General features: G+C 45.2%; 1 protein-coding gene across 1 annotated transcript in view; it reads right to left on the reverse strand.

The window, feature by feature from the left end:
- Positions 1 to 124: 124 nt before the first annotated feature.
- The window catches only part of sgsm3 (small G protein signaling modulator 3), a 33,019-nt gene continuing 11,909 nt past the window's right edge, over positions 125 to 21,234 (reverse strand). Inside the window, exons 5-21 of the mRNA XM_080524069.1 lie at positions 21,098 to 21,234; positions 20,674 to 20,781; positions 19,350 to 19,493; positions 18,848 to 19,043; positions 9,333 to 9,478; positions 8,137 to 8,382; positions 5,286 to 5,468; positions 3,603 to 3,758; positions 3,107 to 3,161; positions 2,930 to 2,979; positions 2,582 to 2,734; positions 2,318 to 2,388; positions 1,679 to 1,727; positions 1,248 to 1,333; positions 863 to 985; positions 526 to 586; positions 125 to 314 (exon numbers count right to left, since the gene is read on the reverse strand). The exon at positions 21,098 to 21,234 is cut by the window's right edge and continues 75 nt beyond it. Of these exons, the coding sequence (XP_080380195.1) occupies positions 231 to 314; positions 526 to 586; positions 863 to 985; positions 1,248 to 1,333; positions 1,679 to 1,727; positions 2,318 to 2,388; positions 2,582 to 2,734; positions 2,930 to 2,979; positions 3,107 to 3,161; positions 3,603 to 3,758; positions 5,286 to 5,468; positions 8,137 to 8,382; positions 9,333 to 9,478; positions 18,848 to 19,043; positions 19,350 to 19,493; positions 20,674 to 20,781; positions 21,098 to 21,234 (2,048 nt within the window). The 3' untranslated portion in view covers positions 125 to 230. The remainder of the gene's footprint in view (positions 315 to 525; positions 587 to 862; positions 986 to 1,247; positions 1,334 to 1,678; positions 1,728 to 2,317; positions 2,389 to 2,581; positions 2,735 to 2,929; positions 2,980 to 3,106; positions 3,162 to 3,602; positions 3,759 to 5,285; positions 5,469 to 8,136; positions 8,383 to 9,332; positions 9,479 to 18,847; positions 19,044 to 19,349; positions 19,494 to 20,673; positions 20,782 to 21,097) is intronic.

Raw genomic sequence — 21,234 nt, forward strand, 5'->3', positions numbered from 1 at the left:
GGTGCAAAAGGCTTCAGTTGATGCAGGTGAGCCAGGAAGGGAGGGGGGGGGGGGGGGTAGCAACCACGTGTGTGTGTGTGTGTGTGTGTGTGTGTGTGTGTGTGTGTGTGTGTGTGTGTGTAGAACGGTGGTCATGGTGTGTGTAGAACGATGCTTCCTAGTGAGGACACCACTGTGTGTCACTGGGTGGGTGGTAGCAGGGTTTTTTTGCAGGCCGTGTGTGTGTGTGTCTAGCCGTCGATGTCCCAGCTGAACAGATGATGCTTCACCAGCATGTCCTGAACACCCTCCTTCAGAGGCCTCTGCTCCTTCTCCTGGAGAGAGAGAGAGAGGAGGGAGAGAGGAGGGGGGGAGAGAAAGAGAGAGAGAGAGAGATGAGGGATGAGGAGAGAGAGAGAGACAGATAGAGATAAGGAGAGAGAGAGAAAGAGATGAGGAGAGAGAGAGTTAAAGAGAGGATGCATTCAAGCATGTGCATGTGTGTGTGTGTGTGTGTGTGTGTGCGCGTGTGAGTTGGTAGCTCACCTCTTTCTTGGCTGGCAGCTCACAGTCTTGGGAGAGGCTGAAGGCGAACTTGGAGAGAACTCTGAGGAGACACGATGAACACAGGTAAAGGCCCCGTTCCATCTCCACTCCTACGACCCTACGGCCCCATTCCATCTCCACTCCTACGACCCTACGGCCCCATTCCATCTCCACTCCTACGGCCCTACGGCCCCGTTCCTTCTCCACTCCTACCAGCCTCTCCACAGACACACACAGACACACACAGACACACACAGACGCACACAGACGCACACACACACACACACACACCCACACACACCCACCCACCCCCCCCCCAGCAGTGTGTTACTGTTACCTGAGCTCACACTTGATCTGGACCCAGCCCGGGGAACGCAGGAAGGACCAGGGCTGGTACCACTTCTCCACCGCCGGCATGCTGGAGCACAACACCTCCAACCACAGGTGCAGCACCTGTTCACTGAGGGGGGGGGGGGGGGGGGGGTTAGAGAGGAGATGGGGGGGGGTGTGTGTGTGTGTGTGTGTGTGTGTGTGTGTGTGTGTGGTGAACGAACATGCATGTACACGTGTGTGTGTGTGTGAGTGAACGAACATGCATGCATACGTGTGTGTGTGTGTGTATGTGTGTGTGTGTGTGTGTGTGTCTGTGCGTGTGTGTGTGTGTGCGCGCTTGTATCAAAGGACTAGAGGTCAGAGGTCAGCTGACAGGAAGGGAGACTCACTTGAGGCCGACACACACCAGGGAGCGGAACTTGACGTCCATCTGAGCGTGTGCAGAGTCGTGACTCATGTTGACAGACTGCACCGCCTGGGGGGGAAGACAGGGGGCGCTCAAACTCTCGGACTCATACAGGCAACATACAGGCTGAACGCTTCACCCAATAAGAATACTAATAACCTTTATTTGTATAGCACTTTTCCTGCAAACATTGCAGCTCAAAGTGCAATTTTGATAAAAAGATGGGTTTTTAGTCTTGACTTGAACATATTTGCTGAGGTTGCATCCCTAATGTAAACCGGCAGTGCATTCCACAATCTGGGTGCATAAAATGAGAATGCAGCCTCACCAAATCTCTTCTTTTGTACATGTGGTACACAGAGAAAACCAGGGTTATCTGGGTTATTTCTGAGGAAATATAAAAAGATGACTTACTCTGTACAGTAACTCCTCTGGAGTGAGAACCTTCCCATCCTCATCTAACCTGCAGGGAGGGAGAGAGAGAGGAGGGGGAGAGAGAGAGGGAGAGAGAGAGAGGAGGGAGAGAGAGAGAGAGGAGGAGAGAGAGAGAGAGAGAGAGAGAGAAGGGAGAGAGAGAGAGAGGAGGGAGAGGAGAAGGGAGAGAGAGAGAGAGAGAGAGGAGGGAGAGGAGAGAGAGGGAGAGGAGGAGGGAGAGAGAGAGGAGGGAGAGAGAGAGAGGAGGGAGAGAGAGAGAGGAGGGAGAGGGAGAGAGGAGGGAGAGGGAGAGAGGAGGAGGGAGAGAGAGGAGGGAGAGAGGAGAAGGGAGAGAGAGGAGAAGGGAGAGAGAGGAGGAGGGAGAGAGGGAGAGAGAGGAGGAGAGAGAGAGGGAGAGGAGGAAGAAGAGGGAGAGAGGACAAACATCAGTACACTCTGTGAGGACATTGCTGCAGTACATAGTGTGTGTGAGTGAGTGAGTGAGTGAGTGAGTGAGTGAGTGTGTGAGTGAGTGAGTGAGTGAGTGAGTGAGTGAGTGAGTGAGTGTGTGAGTGTGTGAGTGAGTGAGTGAGTGAGTGAGTGTGAGTGTGTGAGTGAGTGTGTGTGTCAAAGTGTTACCTGTAGGTCTTGCACAGCACCAGTCTGGAGTAGACAGAGTTAAAATCCCTCTCCACTTCTCTACTAGCAGCCTGAGGACACAAAACACACTCAGTTACACACAGACAGACAGACAGACAGACACAGACAGACAGACAGACAGACAGACAGACAGACAGACACAGACAGACAGACAGACACACACAGACACACACAGACACACACACACACACACACACACACACACACACACTCCTACCCCCCCCCCCCTCCCCCTCCTCCCACCTCCTCTATGAAGAGCCAGGGGTGGCAGGGCCCCCCCAGGATGGAGGGCTTCTTCAGGCCGTGTTGGAAGATGGCCTTCAGGGCGGGGCACAGCGTCCCCCGCGCCAGGTCCGTCACCGCCTCCGTCACTGAGTCATCCCCGGCCAGGGAGTACTGGCCAATCAGGAGACAGAACACCACAGAATGACCAATCAGGAGACATAACACCACAGAATGACCAATCAGGAGACAGAACACCACAGAATGTTCATATACTCAGAGGGCTGACCAATGACATCAGAGGGGTGTGGTCGACGAGACCGGACCAAACAACACGTCTGTAACCGTAGCGATAGTTGACACACGTACCTCTTTGCTCCTTTCGTCGAGAATCTCTACGAACTTTGCTGGAAACCACCCTGGAGAGAACACACACCACGTCAAACACACACACCATGTCAAACACACACCACATCAAACACACACCAGGTCAAACACACACCAGGTCAAACACACACCAGGTCAGTGAGTGACAGGAGGACTCACCTCTCAGCCCGTTGAGCTCTCCCACCCAACAGTGCTCATCCTTCTGTGAAACGATCTGAGAGAGAGAGAGAGAGAGAGAGAGAGAGAGAGAGAGAGAGAGAGAGAGAGAGAGAGAAACAGAGAGACAGAGAGACAGAGAGACAGACAGAGAGACAGAGAGACAGACAGAGAGACAGACAGACAGAGAGACAGAGAGACAGACAGAGAGACAGACAGACAGACAGACAGACAGTTAAAGAGCCATTCAATGGTTTCATGTAACGGTGGTTTCATGGTGGTTGTGAGTGTGTGTTTGTAACCTTAACCCCCTATCCCCCAACCCCCTAAACCCTGAATCCCTAACCCCCTATTCCCCTAACCCCTAATCCCCCTAAACCCTGTCATCCCATCAAGATGAGCTTCACGTCACGCAGTGAGAGAGAACTGATGGAGAGTACATACGTGTGTGTGCGTGTGTGCATGTGCGTATGCGTACGTGTGTGTGTGTGTGACTCACAGTGATGATGTCATTCTTCCTGAAGCCCAGCTCGTCGTCGTCATGGCGCTCAAAGTCCAGCAGGGCTTTGGCCCGTCGCCGTCGGTTACGCGACACGACCAGGAAGTTCTCGTGGTCCCTCTGGTGGCTCTCCATGGAGTAGTCTGGGGTCAGCTCCTAGAGAGAGAGAGGGGGGGGGGGGAGGGAGGGAGGGAGGGGGAGAGAGAAAAAAATATAGATTATATACATTTAAGGTAAGAAAAATGATACACTCAAAATAGACATTCAGAAGAATGTTGCACAGGAGTTGGATATGTGTGTGCGTGTCAGGGTTTCCGTTAACCGGTAATTACCGGTCTTTGTCCGATAAAATCTGTTGAAGTCCGACATATTTAAACCTCTTCGGTCAAAATGTCCGGTGAAAATAACCGCTAAACACAGTAGCCCATTCGGCGGTAACGCGCCCCATCTGGCAACTCTGTCTCTCAACGGCGCGAGTAGTTTAGTCAGTTAATTGAGTTTGATCTAGTCTAAATAAAACCACTGCAGTGACCGGAGTCAAGGTTATTGTTCTGTGTGTTTTGGATGTGCTAGAGCACAGTGAATGACCACCGAGGGCCGTGAGATGCGGCTAAAAGGACGCTAGCGGCCATCTCAACCCCGTTCATTGATTGAGCCTGCCGTGCCCGTTCCAGCCCTGAGTCGGGAGAAGTACTACCGGAGTAGTGCGCTACTATCGACAACCTGGGCTACTGGTACCATTAATTAGGATTGATTAGATTAGGTTGACAATACCACACTACATTTGAGTTTAGGGATATCAATGTTATATATTTGTGTATGTTTTATCTTTATGTATTAAATGTTATAATTGTTCCACATTTGAGACCTGTCTTCCCCCCACTCAGTTATTCAGTCGAGTGTCCATCATTTTAGTTCAATTTAGTCTATCTATAGTGTTAGAGTTTAATTTGTGCCACTAAGGTGAAATAGTCCACGGGTGTGTATCCCCCCCGATACATCCTCCCCATTCTCATACTCCTGAGTCCGAGTAAGTATGATTTGACAGGCAGCTAGACTTAATGCCTTCCCAATCAGCGAGACGTGGTTATAGAAATGACGTTGTTTTATTGATAAAAAGGGTAAAACTGGAAAGAGAATATAAAAAACTTACATTACTGTCGTGAAACTATTTAACACACTTCAGTTAACGTAATGTGGAGTCCGTTCATTGATCGATCGATGCAGTCCGTTCAAATAGCCATCAAAAGCTAAACTAGGCATACTTAAAATTACCAATTACATACTCAAATCCCATTAATGCAATTGAAATAAACATCTTAAAGTAGCCTACAGTCGTAATTCAACGTAGCAAAGGTGACTAGGCTGCCCAGTGTGGCGCGCGTGCAGCCCTGGACATATTATGCCATAGTAGCGCATGCGAATCATGAAAGCCTATAATATAGTTCGCGATCTAATCGTATCGGATGAGAATTTAAATAGACATTAAATGGCATAGGCCTATATAGGCTACACAACAGCTAATCACCGCGACAAACATATATTATATTCTAATGATGACCGGAATTTCTCCCGTTTGTCCGACACATTGAAATCTTCCCGGACACGTTGACCGGCACCAAATTTTTCTAACGGAAACCCTGGTGCGTGTGTGTGTGTGTGTGTGTGTGTGTGTGTGTGTACCGTGCTGCTGTGTCGGGGGTCCAGGCAGTGGAAGTGTTCGGAGGTGCGGGTGATGGCCTCCCTCAGCGCCGCCACCAGCTCCGTCTGCTTGATGTTCTTAGACTTCAGCGCCTCCGCCTCGTCCTCCCCGAACAGCAGGGAGCTCAGGGTGGACTTCCTCCTCAGGGACTGTCTCCTGACCACCTACACACACACACGTACACACACACACACACACACACACACACACACACGTTAGAAATACACCCATTCTCTCCCTCTCTCACGTTTGAAATACTCTCAGTTAGGCCTGTGTAACAATTTCAAATTTTGCTGCACAATTAATTGTCTCAGAAATAATTGCCATTAACAATATAATCGTCACTGAATCCCAAATTGCTCCCAATGAGCAGGCCGGTGCCTTGCACGGTAGCTTTCGCCATTGGTGTGTGAATGTGAATGTGTGAATGAGAGGCCATTATAAAGCTCTTTGGAATAAGGCTCTATATAAAGCCGGGTACACACAAGGATTTTCAAAATCTTAACCGATTTTTTATCTGAGACAGACCCCACACATGAAGATAAAAAATCTTGGATTGAACAGCCTTGATCGTATTGTGTGTGGTGTGCGCCGACTTTCCCATTTCAGCAACCCACAGACATAAAGATTATCATTACGACAGACTCCAGACTCTCTAGAGCAGGGGTGCTCACACTTTTTGGAACCAAGATCTACTTTTCAAGTAGCCAGTCTGCCAAGATCTACCAGTCTAGTTTCAACATCGCAAACGTACATGCACGTACTACAAACACACACACACACACACACACACACAGTTCCCAGCCTGCATAGTAAACTCACAATACACTTTCCCTCTCTCTGTCACACAGCCACAGGAGAAGACCATCACAAACCCTCCCTCTTTGCTATTCTCGCTCACACACATTCACACACACACACACACACACACACACACACACACACACACACACACACACACACACACACACACACACACATTTGCCAGTCTGCATAGGGAGCCATAGCACAAACCCTCCCTCTCTCTCCCCCCCTCTCTCTCTCACTCTCTTACACACACACACACACACACACACACACACACACACACACACACACACACACACACACACACACACACTCACTTTCTCTCACTCACACTGACAGCCAGTCTGCAGTACCATAGCCAACTACTGATCCAACAAACAGAAAAGTAAACCAGATACAAAACAGGTAATTCCCTAGTTTGAAAGGAGGAAATAAATGCATTTCTCTACCTTAGTGGGAGACCTGGCACTGGGAGGAGGCAGCTAGTTTCTAGTAGTCAGGGCTGTAGGAGCTGGTTGCAAGGTGTCATCAGCCACTGTGGATCTGTCATCGAAAAGGCAATCTGCAGCCTCGAGAAACGCTTTTTTCACAATTTCGCCGTCTTTGAATGACTTCTTGTGTTTAACAAGAACGTGACTGACGCGATAAGAAGCTATCGTTACAGCTGTACGTTTTCGCTCTTTTGCCACATTTCCCTTCTAACAGCCATCGTAGATTTGCAGATCAGACAGATGCACTTCCAATATCACATCGTGTAAAAGTCCTCCTCCCATTCTGGATGGAAGTTATACGTTATTGGTTTCTTACTTGGTCCAGCTTCCCCACTCATTTGTATACCCTTTCTTTAGTAGTAAATAGTAGAAATTGGAAGGCTAACTAGTTAATTAGTCTCGCCGGTATTTTGTATTTTGTAGTTGGCGCTGTTGACTGCGCATGCGTGGTGAACCGTGTGTTAGGTGAAAAGATCAGATCGCAGACTGGCTTACCTGTACGTCAATCAAGTGGCAAAAGCCATAGTGAGGATGGATGATAGGCGACTTTTTTTTTTTTTTTTTCTTGTGAACTTTTTTTTTTTTTTGAACTTTTTTTTTTTTTTGGTTCAATGCCATGCGATCTACCCATACTACCTTTGCGATCGACCGGTCGACATTTACGATTGTCGGCGCCGAAAATTTTCAGAGCAGATTGTCGGGAGAGATTGAGTCTTAACACGCCTCACACCACAAGATAATCTTATAGGATAATCTTTAGAGCCATCCGATAATCGGGCGTTTTCTGTCTTTGGTCGGAAGGGGGAAAATCGGGCCAGAATCGGCCAGATTATCTTTATGTGTGTACCCGGCTTTAGTCAGTCCATTTAATTGTTTCACTGTTATGTGATAATGTAATAACACAGCAACCTATGAAGTGAAACCATGCCTCTTTATTGTCATAAAAGGTATTGGAGATGTACAGTACCAGTCAAAAGTTTGGACACACTTGAATGGGAAAGTATGTCCAAACTTTTGACTGGTACTGTAAGTTTTGCTAGGCAACTCGTATTGGCCATTAAAAGGGTACAGAATGTCCTAAAAATGCTGGCTTCTCCACTGTATTGAATGGCCGCATCTCTTTTGCGATGTAACTGAGAGCGCGCGCACCATTTGGAACTGTCTCGCTTATTTCGTCTGTCGGTTTAACGACTTATCAAGACCCAGTTGCCAGGAGGGACCAGCCACTGCAGCGGCACCGAGCGATTTGTTGATGACTGCAAACTGTGTGGAATGGTGACTTCTGAGGTGTTGTTTTAAATTGGTTGTGTTCGCACTTTAGACAGCGACTGTTTTCTTACAGATCTGGCAAACCGGCTCCTCCATATCTGCAGGTTCTCCCCTCTGGTTTGGCTGGAATCCTAAATGATCCCATAACTGTGCAGTCGTCGTGTTACGTTTTGCAACAAGCTCCATCTCTCTATCATATAGGGCTACTGTCTGGTTTGCCGAATCCGGTGGTGTTGTTGCCCCCCCCCCCCCCCCCCCCCCTCACCTTGTTGAGTCCGGTGCCTAGCGGGTGGTGTGAGGTGTTGTTGTTGCCGAGGTGCTGCTGGGCCTGGTCGTTGAGGATGTAGGCCAGGTGCTTGTGTCTCTGGGCGTCCAGCGTCTCCTGGGTCAGCCCCCCCGCCAGCCTCATGGCCTCCCCCAGCACCGCGGGCCCGTCCACCAGCTGGCTGGGCAGGTCCGACAGCGTGTTGAAGATGCACGCAGAGTTCTCAGACGACACCAGCTCCTCCTCCTGTTGGGGGGGAGGGAGGGGGGAGGGGGGAGGGGAGAGAGGGAGGGGAGAGGAGGGAGGGGAGGGGAGAGAGGGGAGAGAGGGAGGGGAGAGAGGGAGGGGAGAGAGGGAGGGGAAAGAGGGAGGGGAAAGAGGGAGGGGAAAGAGGGAGGGGAAAGAGGGAGGGGAAAGAGGGAGGGGAGAGAGGGAGGGGAGGGGAGAGAGGGAGGGGAGAGAGGGAGGGGAGAGAGGGAGGGGAGAGAGGGAGGGGAGAGAGGGAGGGGAGAGAGGGAGGGGAGAGAGGGAGGGGAGAGGAGAGAGGGAGGGGAAGGGGTTAAATATTGAGACAGAAAAAGGAGTACCAGACAGTGTTTAGAGGATAGAAGAGATAAGAGGAATTAGTTAAAAGTGGAGGGATAGAAAGGACAAGGAGGGAGAGAGAGAGAGAGAGAGAGAGAGAGACAGAGAGAGAGAGAGAGAGAGAGAGAGAGAGAGAGAGAGAGAGAGAGAGAGAGAGAGAGAGAGAGAGGAGAGAAAGAGAGCTAAGAAAGAGAGAGAGGAGGGAGAAATGACATGGCTAGTTTTTTTGTCCTCAGAGTAGAAAGACAGAGACAGCTCCAAAGAGAGAAAGAGACAGACGGACAGAGAGAGAGAGAAAGAGAAAGGCAGAGAGACAAAGAGAGAGAGAGAGAGAGAGAGAGAGAAAGGCAGAGAGAGAGAGAGAGAGAGAGAGAGAGAGAGAGAGAGAGAGAGAGAGAGAGAGAGGGAGAGAGAGGGAGAGTGAGAGGGAGAGTGGGGGAGAAAGAGAAAGCATGCCCAGGGTGATCTGGAACAGACAGAGGGACAGACAGACAGACACAGACAGGCAGACAGGCAGAGGGGCAGACAGGCAGAGGGACAGACAGACAGACAGGCAGACAGGGGGAGGGACAGACAGGCAGACAGGGGGAGGGACAGACAGACAGACAGACCTTAATCTTGAGCATGCCCAGGGTGATCTGGAACAGCACCACAGAGCCCTGGTAGAACAGCAGGTCCCAGACCCGCAGCAGCAGACGCACGTCCACCACGCTGGCGAAGGACGTCAGGAACCAGTGGAGGGTGATCAGAGACAACTCTGGAGGAGGGGGGAGGGGGGGAGGGGGAGAGAGGGAGTAGACTAGAGGGTTAATATTGGGTCAGTGTTAGGTACAGTACAGAGGGGGGATAGAAGGGAAGAGAGAGGGGGAGTGAGGAGGGGGAGAGGGAGAGAGGAGAGGGAGGGGGAGGGAGGGAGGGAGGGGGATAATAATAATAATAATAATAATAATAATAATAACAACTGTTTCACTTCTTCTGAAGTCACTTTACAGAACTCAAAAGAGCAGTTCTCTTTCGTTGTTGTGTCTAGTATACATGTGTACGATATACAGGTGCTGGGGGTCATTCCACTAAAGGTGGCTTAGTATATCGGCGATTGAAAGAAATCAGGCGATCAGGCAACTCGGGATTGGAATTCAAGCCTCAGGTGATTCCTCGAACGAGGATCAGCCTTGTGTCATCAGTGTTCACAGAAGACAGGCTTACAAATCTTCGATATGGGCGCGTGCACGCAGACATAAAGAGCCCCGAAGAGTCGATCTGTCGAAATGAAGATACTCCACTCTGCAGGGGTACTACATTTGCGCAGCATTCCCGAATTATTGATCTTTATGAAGACGGAAAAATAAGATGTAAAATAGTGCAATACTGCCGCAATCAACAAGGCGAGGGAAATGGTTTGGCAAGAAATTGCTGACCGATTAAATGCGTAGGTCATACTAGCCCCAGTTATTGTTATATGTTAATATTTTAATAAATGAATATTACTACTGTGGTGATATCAGCAGCAGGCTACAAACCGTCATATCGCCACAATGGCCTAGTGGTATCGACCGCTGCCACAGGATTTTTTCATCATTTTTAGACGTGGTTCGAATCCCTCTTCGGACACACTTTTTACTGCATTTCGTTGTCTGAATCTAATCTAAAATCTCATCTAAAAAAGTATGTAGGCTATAAAATTATGGTGCAGGCTAATTTACAAGAACTGACACGATTACAATGGTGTTTGAAGCCTTTGCATGAAATCTTCGGTTAAATGTAAAAAAAATAAAAATAAATCACTTAGTCAAGTCTCGAACTCGCAACCTTTGGAACTCCAGCTGGCTGCCTTAACCACTGCGCCAACCAGACCGCTGTGATAACAGCAATGCAAGTTGATAGACATACCTATTTCATTTTATTTTATTTTTTACACTTTTTAATTTATGTATCCATCGATCTATCTATCTATCACACTTTCAAAATATCTAGTTATCTATCACACAGGCTACCAGGCTAATTATATCTGACTCAGAAGGAGATCAACCAAGCAGCGAATTATTTGAGCCACATTGATGGAACTGAACGCAAGCTAACATTATCGAGGCTTAGAACTTTATCGAGGCTTAGAACTTTATCGAGCTTCGTGGAATAGCCCCCTGGTCATATAATTAGAATATCATCAAAAAGTTGATTTATTTCAGTAATTCCATTCAAAAAGTGAAACTTGTATAATGTATACATTCATTCCACATAGACTGATATATTTCAAGTGTTTATTGCTTTTAATTTTGATGATTATTACTGACAACTAATGAAAACCCCAAATTCAGTATCTCAGAAAATTAGAATATTACTTAAGACCAATACAAAACAAGTTTTTTTTAAAATGTTGGCCAACTGAAAAGTATGAACATGGAAAGTATAAGCATGTACAGCACTCAATACTTAGTTGGGTATGACCAGCACCTGTATGTACAACAATATTTTGTATCACAATATATTATATCCACTGTGTTTAGTTTGTTTTTCATTTGTTTACTCCATTATGCACTTAAATTATCTTTAATAACACACATATAACATTACTATAACATGCATACACATAGAGCACACATATAATTTACTTATTTTTTTTCAACAATATATTTATTGAGTTTTTGAAAAAGATAAAACAAATCTTGAAAATAAATAATTAGTAATAATGATATATGTATATACTGTACATACAAGCAGATAACTCACCAGAATTGCCATACACATGTAGGCCTATATATAGTACGTACATTGATGGAGAGGCAATCATATAACTGAGCTCATATATACACATACAAAATAAAAGGGAGAGAAAAAATAAAATAAAGGTAATAATAAAAACATGAAACTGTAAAAAAAAAAATAAAAAAAAATAAAATAAAATATAATTATATATATAATAAAGAAAAGGGTACATTGCAACAGATACATTAATTATATCCTACTCTACTCCTGGTCAATTCACACACCTGTTCAAATGGTTTATTGCAGAGTTTACATTTGTTCACGCCCAGGTTCGTCCATCCAGTGTGATAAGTCCTTGTCCTCCAGATATTTTATGAATGGGCCCCAAATACTTTGGAATCTTTCCTGCCTGTCTTTGAGTGTGTATGAAATTTTCTCTAATGGTAGACACCGAGACATCTCCCTAAACCATTGCACAATACTTGGTTTACCTGTGCTTTTCCACGTTAGTGCTATTGATCTTTTGGCCTGTAAAATACACATATCCATAAAGATCTGTTCACTGCATTTCATCCTGTGTCCCTCTGGATAAATGCCAAGAATAAACAGCTTAGGCTCAACAGTAATTTTAATTGACAGAATGTCCTGTATTATTATTCCAAGTTCTTCCCAGAATTCTTGAATTCTTGGACATTCCCATATACAATGAAAGAATGTACCCTTGTCCTCTCTACACCTGTTACATAAGTCTGGAATGTTGGGGTTAAATTTATTGAGTTTTTCTGGTGTTATATATACTCTCATTATCCAATTGTACTGTAGAAGCTTTAAACGAGTGTTAGCGGTCTGGGTTTGAGCTCTTTTGCATGCCTTGTTCCATTTTTCCACTGATATATCCTCTTGAAGGTCACTCCTCCATGCTTTCAATTTGGGTTCTGAAGATTCTAGTGATCTAGCAATCAACAAATCATATACATCCGAAATAATTCCCTTTCCGAAAGGATTTTTAATTAAAACTTTCTCCAATGAGGATAGAGCGGGTATGGCCAGGGAGTGATTTTGATTAGAATAAATAAAGTTCCTGAGCTGTAAGTACTTAAAGAAATGCTTGCGAGGGATAGAATGTTTGTTTACTAGAATTTCAAATGATTCCATATGCTCATCCTTTGAGTCGAATATGTCATTAATTTGTGTTATTCCTTTGTCAGCCCATAATTTAAAGCCCCCGTCTGCCCTACCTGGCACAAAGTAATTATTGCCCCAAATGGGACTATAGCGAGAGAGAACAGGTGTTTCCGACAAGTATTTTTGTACCTCGTACCATACAGAAATCATGTTTCTCAATATAGGGTTCGATGTTTTCCTTTTAAGGTTTTTCGGATTATCAGAGTATATATATGTCGGCAGTTGGAGCCCTATAGAGTTACACTCAATGTCTTTCCATGCTGGTGAAAGTAGTCCTTCTGTCGAGTAGTAAAACCTCATAGTTCTGATTTGAGTTGCCCAGTAATACCACAACATGTTTGGGCATTGTAGGCCACCTCTGTCATAAGGTAAATACAGAAGAGACAGGCGAAGTCTGGGGCGTCTATTTTTCCATATAAAGTTCGTGAATAATGTCCTTAGTCTAGGAAATAAGTTTGGGGGAGGCGGCAAGGGGATGTTTTGAAAGAGATATAATAGCTTTGGGAGAGTGTTCATTTTCAATATATTAATTCTGCCTATCTGGGAAATAGGAAGAGATGACCATCTATCAATTGATTCGCAAATAGAATTTACAACAGGGCTATAATTAGTCTGTACCACTTCTTCTAACCTGTGAGTAATTTGTATTCCTAAATAAGTAAAGCTGTCAACTGACTTAAAGTGACCAATATAATTGGGTGGGTTCTCTCTCTCATTCGAATTAAGCAGTAATATGGCAGATTTATGGCTATTAACTTTGTACCCAGAAATATTGCCGAATCTTTTAATGAGGTCCATAAGAGCCGGGATCGATTCTCCCAGATTTTTAAGGAACAGGATTACGTCATCCGCATAGAGAGCTATGCGATGTTCAAGTTGACCTATAGGTATGCCTGATATTGATGTGTGATTTCGTATTGCAATTGCTAAGGGCTCAATTGCCATCGTAAATATGAGAGGGCTCAATGGACACCCCTGTCTGCATCCCCTGTTGATTTTAATTGGCATAGATATATTGTTGTTAGTAATTATTTCTGCATATGGTTCTTTATATAATAATTTCACCCATTTACAAAAGTTTTCTCCCAGCCCAAATCGTTCGAGAAGCTCAAACAGGTATGCCCATTCCACCCTGTCAAATGCTTTCTCAGCATCCAATGACAGGAAAGCTGTATCTGGTAACTCTCTTTGGGAATGTAAGATATTTAAAACCCTTCTTACGTTATGAAATCCCTGACGACCCACAATGAACCCATTTTGGTCTCCCTTTATGATATCTGGTAGAATAATCTCTAATCTTTTTGCTAGAATTTTGCAGAGTACTTTTAAATCTGAGTTGAGGAGGCTGATTGGCCTCATGTTTTCGCATTTATCATTTGATTTTCCAGGTTTAGGAAGGAGAGTAATCAAAGCCCCTCTCAAGGAGGGAGGGAGGATCCCTTCCCGAAATGATTCATTAAACATCTCAAGAAGAGGTTTCCTTAATTTAGATTCAAATTTCTTATACAAATCGATGGGTAGGCCGTCTGGTCCTGCCACCTTCCCAGATTTCATGCTCTTTATTGCCATAGTGATGTCTTCTAAGGATAAGTCGTCACCCAGTTCCATCCTTTCTTCCTCTGATATACTAGGGATATCAATATTATTTAGGAATAGCTTTTGGTCTGGTAATTCTGGAGCTCTTTCGGAACTATATAGTTTTCCATAATATTCTCTAAATGCCTCATTAATTTTAATAGGATCTATAATAGAGTCATCATTATGAGTCTTGAGGTTGGTAATAGCTCTTTCGGTTTGAAGTTGTTTTAAGCGCCATGCCAAGATTTTTCCTGATTTTTCCCCTTGGTCAAATATAGTTTGTTTAAGTTTTAAGAGATTATCTGTAGCTTTTGCAGTTGACATTTCATTATACTGTGTTCTCAACAATAACAATTCCTGGTGAGTTTTTGGATCGGGATTTTGATAATAATTTCTCTCCAAAACTTTGATTTTTGACTCTAACAATGTAAATTTTTGTTTAGCTCTTTTAGATTTAGAACTTGTAAAACTAATAATCTGGCCCCTAATGTAAGCTTTAAAAGCTTCCCATCTGGTGCTTGCAGAAGTCTCATCTGTGTTGATTATGAAAAATACATCAATTTGTACCTCAAGGAAAGAGATTAGATCTGGGTCCCGTAGCCAACTTTGCTGCAATCTCCATTTTGGTGGATCCTTTTTCAAGCCTGGGTCTACATAACACAAATTATTTGGGGCATGATCTGATATCAGAATACTGTCATAATTACATTCCTTGATTCTAGACACCAGGCCTGCAGAAATTAAGAAATAATCAATTCGGGAGTATGTTTTATGTGTACTGGAAAAACACGAATAGAATAATACCTCAGGGTTTCTGTCTCTCCATATATCTCTAAGATTTAATGTCTTGATAAACTGATGTATAATTCCTCTGCTTTTATTATGGGACTTATCAATATGTGTTAACCTATCTTTAGAGGGATCTAGTGTACAGTTGAAATCTCCTGCTATTATATATTGACCTTTGAGGGTTGATAGAGTGAAAAACAAATTACTGAAAAATTCAGGGTCATCATTATTTGGCGCATAAATGTTGACCAGGTTGAGAAGTTCTGTCAGAAGCATGCCTTGAATTATTAGGTATCTACCTGCCGTATCAGCAATTATCTTTGTGACATTAAGAGGAATAGATTTATGTACAAGAGTCATGACCCCTCTTGCTTGAGTGTTAAAGGGCGCTGAGAATACCTTACCCTGCCACCTCCTCCTAATCCCAATGTCTTTGTCTTTTGAAAGATGTGTTTCTTGAAGAAAAATTATTTGGGAATTAATACTTTTTAATCTCCCCATCACCTGCTTTACCTTTTTTATTTTTTGTAGCCCTCTGCAGTTCCAGGATGTGAACTTGATGTCTAATTTACCAGTCATAGATAGCAGTACATTTGTAAATTCCTTGTATCATTGTGCAATAATGTAAAGAAGAAAAAAAAAGAGGTCAAAAGAGAAAAACGAAGAAAAACAAACAAACAAACTGGGTCTCTCAACAAACTAACCGAGACCCCCCCAATGCTCCAGAACTGAGCATTCCCCCCACCCACCTGTTCACTCCCATAACGCTGAAAACTACTCCACACCGAGTGAGGAGTAGTGAGGCTGAACTGATTAATCTCCTTATAAAGAGTAACCTTCTCCCTCCACTAAATGTGAAATAAAAACCTAATTAACAAAGTTGGTATATTGGTCAACCACCACTAAATGTTAAGTATAGAAGCCCATTGTGAATTGTATATTATAATAACTAAAGAATGTGGATCAGCAGTTGACACCCTGAAAATAACTGAGCCCAAACTGAGTTTGAGCGGCATGTTATGGGGTGTTGCTGTTATAGTACATACACATACATGTGTTGTTCAGGAAACAGTGCTGCTCGAATAGTGCATTGTGGGCTTATGAGTTTTAGTGTACCCTTTCCGTTACTTTCTGACCTACCGATCCACTCTAATATCCTCAAGGGAAACACATTGGCATATTAATCGCTTAAATAGACACAATTCAACTTGTTTCATGTAACTTGAAAAAACGAATAACTGTGAAATAACATTGTAAACCCGTATCATGGGTCTAGCGTAGCATTGAATCATTGTTGACGGTGAACTGTGTTCGAGTAGTGCATTTTGGGACATTGAGTCTTAACGTGCTAATTTCTGAGCTACCCTCAACTGAATGACCCCAATATTTTCTCCGAAAACATAATAGTATGTTAAATCACCTAGACACACACAGTTTAACTGGTTTGCAAATAAACATATAAGAAAAAAGAACAATATAAACCAGTGTTAGAGGTCTAACATGACGTTGCTCGTTATCAAAGCCAGCAGTAGTGTCTCATATACTCATCCACTACCGTTCTCTTCTTGGATTCGTTTGATGAAACTTTCCACTTCTGTCGGTGTGCCAAAAGTTTGTGTTTTGTCCTTGTGTGTCACCAGCAATCTAGCCGGGATCAACATGCCATGTTTTATCCCCATGCTACGTAATTTCTGTCTGGCCGAGTCGAATTCCTTCTGCTTCTTGTGTTCTCCTGTCGCTAGGTCGGGGTAGAAACGTACTGGTTTGTCCTTGTGTAGGATTTGTTTTTGGGCTCTGGCTGCTCTTAATACAGTCACCTTATCTCTGTCGTTCAGGAATTTCATGATCATCGTTCTCGGAGGCGCGTTGGGCTCCCGTCTTTGACCAATGCGATGAGCTCTCTCCAGTGTGAGTTTGGATCTTAGTGCTGCGAGCCCCAGTGTCTCCGGTATCCAACTCTCGAGAAAGGTGCAGGCGTCGTCTCCCTCCTCTCCCTCCCGCAGGCCAACGAGTCTCAGATTAGACCGCCTGGCTCTTGATTCTAGGTCTGTCACCTTGTCTTCCAGTTCTTGTTTCTTTCCCTCCAGAGAGTGGACCTTAGCCTGGAGGACATTCACCTCATCCTCCATGTTGGAAATACGGACCTCTGCATGTGTAATTCGTTCCGTACATTCTCCCATATCTTTCCTCAGTCCATCAATTGCGACCAACATTTCTTCATGTCGGTTTGCAGACTCGGACCTCAATTCTCTGATAGCTTCCAGAATCCTGTCATATTTTCCCCCTTCTTCCTCGGCAGTTTCTGTGATCCCCGCGCTGCTCGAGTTAGCTTTAGCATCGTCCTTGTTTCTAGGAGAGCTGAAGTCCATAATTTTAGATTGTACTTGTGGGTTCTTTCGGGTACTCGGTTTCCCTTGTGTAGACGACATCTTTTACGAGTGGTATGGCTGATTTTCGTTGACTTTAGCTAGGTTTGTAACAGAATTTGTTTGACGATTTTAGTGGAGGTGAGAAAACCAGTCTTCTCAGCACGCCGCCATTACCGGAAGTCCATAATTTACTTATTTACTCTTATTATTATTATTATTATTTTATTTTTTTCTCATATGTATTAAATCCTTGAGTATGTTGTGATGTGAATGTGTTGGGTAATATCATAATGTTATTCTCTCCCCTGAGAGGGCTGTTCACCAGACTGATCCAGAGACACTTTGTGACGTTAGAATTATAAGGTTCCATCTCCATTTTTGTCAAAATTGATTTTTTTACATAATCTGATCCATTAGGTGTTTATTAATGCCTGTGTGGTGTTATTTTTAAAAATGTTGACATTTTGGAGTTACCGTAGTAATAAATAAAATACAAAGGTTCCATCTCACAAAACATAATGGAATGTAAAAACTTTGACGCTCAATATCTCTGAGCTACCCTAAACGGAGATAGAACCTTATCATTCTAAGCTCACGAGTTATCAATGTTTTCAGGTACCAGCTGCAGGATGGTCTGATGGGGAATGTCAACAACTGTGAGATGGGTGCTTATGGGTTTCTGTCTGGGTCAAAATATATTGTTGTCGGGTTGAAGTTTGAACGATCCTACTACTTTGTGTTTTCTTGTTTATTTGTGTTATTCTCTCACCCAAGGGTTTATTTACTGGACACATAGTATAGTCAGATTCCTAAATATTAACTACACACGCATAGTTACAAATCCATAGGATGTTGTAAATGTATCATAGTGATTGCGTCATATGATAATTTTAGGGGGGACATGTAATGCATTTTTCACATGTATGGCATTTCATAATGCTCTATACTGCATCTTGTATTGCATGTATGCATGGTCTATTCATTTTCACACAAAGTGTAACAGTGGAGTATTTCCCGTGGGATTGTTGAGAGTCTGGCTGTCCTGTTTATGAACACAGAGCCCTGGTTGGCTGTCCTGTTTATGAACGCAGAGCCCTGGTTGGCTGTCCTGTTTATGAACACAGAGCCCTGGTTGGCTGTCCTGTTTATGAACGCAGAGCCCTGGTTGGCTGTCCTGTTTATGAACGCAGAGCCCTGATTGAGGGCCTTGTGTTCATGGACAGTGATGGAGTGCAGACTCCTTATCAATGTTGTGACTATGTTGACAATATACCAAATGTACAATGTGAAAGTTGTGTGGCAGTCTTTGAAAGCTTCCCATTGAGAAGTCGATTTGACTGAAATGAAAGATCATTTTCTTTAATAAATATTATACCTAGATTTAAAGCAAGTTCCTATCTTAAGTCTCATTATTAATCCACAACACCAGGCAGGGCAGGTACTGGACTATGAGGTGTCGGAGGACCCTCCTCCTCCCCCCCTCCCTCCCTCCCTCTCCTCACCTATGTCATGCTCCTGCAGCAGTCTGTCCAGGCGGGGCAGGTACTGGACTATGAGGTGTCTCAGGACCCTCTGGTCGGTCTGGACCCCCAGCAGCGTGGAGGAGAAGTAGGAGGGGGGCAGCAGCTCCTCCACCAGGGCGCACATCATCCACAGGGCGTCCTCCTCCTCCAGGAACAGCAGCAGGCAGGACACCACCTGGGGGAGGGGGGGGGGAGAGGAGGGAGGGAGGAGGGAGGAGGGAGGGAGGAGGGGGAGGGGGGAGAGGAGGGGGTGAGGAAGAATGTAAAGGATGGATAGGATTCCTCTTCTCACTATGATAGGGTTCTAAAACATTTGAGTGTGTGAGAGAGAGAGTGTGTGTGTGTGTGTGTGTGTACCCACCATGACAGTGCCCTGTGTGTGTGTGTGTGTACCATGCCAGTGCCCTGACAGTAGCCTATGTCAGGGTACAGCCAGGCCAGGTGTGTGTGTGTGTGTGTGTGTGTGTGTGTGTGTGTGTACCATGCCGGTCCCCTGACAGTAGCCTATGTCGGGGTACAGCCAGGCCAGGCCTCTCAGGACCCTCCTCAGGCGGGGGACCCCTACACTCTGCAGGCTGCAGAAGCACGCATTGGAGGGCATCGTCCTCAACAGGTCCTTCTCTATCTGGGGGGGGGGAGGGGAGAGAGAGAGAAAGAGAGAGAGGGGGATGATGAGTTGAGAGAAAAGAGTGGGTGGGCAGAGTTTCCCATACATCAATTGACACACTACACACACACACGCACACACACACACACTGTGGCAATTCTGCCATGTCTCCGCCGCCGACTGTCACTTCCACGATTTTTTCACACGCTGTCACACGTCACACGCTGCCGGTATCCAGTCGTAAATCATCCAATCCCCGTTCTCTACAGACGACGCGAAATGATAAGGTGTCTCTCACTGAGTGCTGAGAGCGCGATGATTCAAGCAAACCAGGAAGTGGATTATTCCGTCCGTTCGTGTTTGTGCCGCAGGTCGCGTCCGCTGTCTGCGTCTCGGTAAATGTTTTAGCCTACTCGGACAGCGAAGAGCTGGATGCAACGTAATGATACATTTGGATACAATGCCCCGTAAGGATACATTTGGATACAAGGCCGTTGGGAATGTCATACGCTTGCACCGGAGCTGGGGAGAGAGCAGTAGCTGCTCATCTTAAGCAGCGCGGGTAACCCGACACCACTAAGCCTATCGGACTGACAGACTGTCAAAAACTGTAAGTCTTGCGTTCGTTGTGTGGGAGCGGGGTGAAGAGTGAAACTGTTTGGATACAATTGACTGTGATTGAGCTGAACTGAACTTTTGGGGATTTGATGAACTGTTGAATTGACTGTTGATTGAGCTAAACTGAACTTTTGGGGATTTGATGAACTGTTGAATTGATTGTGAATCAGTGGACTGAGCATTTTTGAGTTTGTGAACTGGACACTCCCAAGTTACTGCTGGTTGCATATTTGAGTTGATTGGTTGAGAGTTCTTTGTTTATTCGTGACAATACAGTGCACCTGAATTGCAACACATGTCCTTTGTGTACAAATTTTCGTCTGTTGTGCAAAATACTATAATATTACAAATAACCTATCCACATTTGTATAACAAAAAAGGGTTCATGTTTTGATGCATGTAGCGCTTTGTAAAGGTTTAACTTGACTAAAGACTGACTAAAACAACCCCACACTAACTAAAATTGTCAGGCCTCGCCCTGACTGGCACCCCGGACAACCAAGTCAAAGGTCAAAACCGTTACAACACACACACACACACACACACACACACACACACACCCCTCTGGTCTGTCTGGTACCTGCTTGGCTGCGGTGGTGTCGTCGTTGCAGCTGTTCTTGATGATGTCTTTGTAGGAGATCTCTGACGTACGCTTCTTCTGCAGTGCCCCAGACAGACGCATCCACATCTACCACGGAGGGGGGGGGGGGGGGGGGGGGGGGGAGTTGGGGAGGGAGGGGAGGGAGGAGGGAGGGAGGGAGGATGTACAAGTACAGTTATTCCAGTCATAACGCTCAGTTGGTCCCCTATAGCAATCGGCACCTGTAGTTCTACACTGTGTTCTGTTTCACCCACTCACACACAACTGCTCTGTTTTAATAAAAAAAATTTTTTTTACTTTTAATACTTTTCAAGACACCGCGGATACCCTGTACTTAGTTTGTACCTGAGGTCTCGTGCTGTGCGGGATGCCCCCCCCTCCAGTACCTGTACTTAGTTTGTACCTGAGGTCTCATGCTGTGCGGGATGCCCCCCAGCACCAGGGCCCTGAGGCGCTCTGAGCGGGGCAGCGAGGGGGAGATCAGGTCCCAGGTGAGGTCCCCCACCGTGTGGTTGTGGCTGAACTCCAGGTGGGCCTGCC

The sequence above is a fragment of the Nansenia antarctica genome, assembly GCF_963989245.1.
Source record: "Nansenia antarctica genome assembly, chromosome: 2".
In the NCBI taxonomy this organism is placed as follows: Eukaryota; Metazoa; Chordata; class Actinopteri; order Argentiniformes; family Microstomatidae; genus Nansenia; species Nansenia antarctica.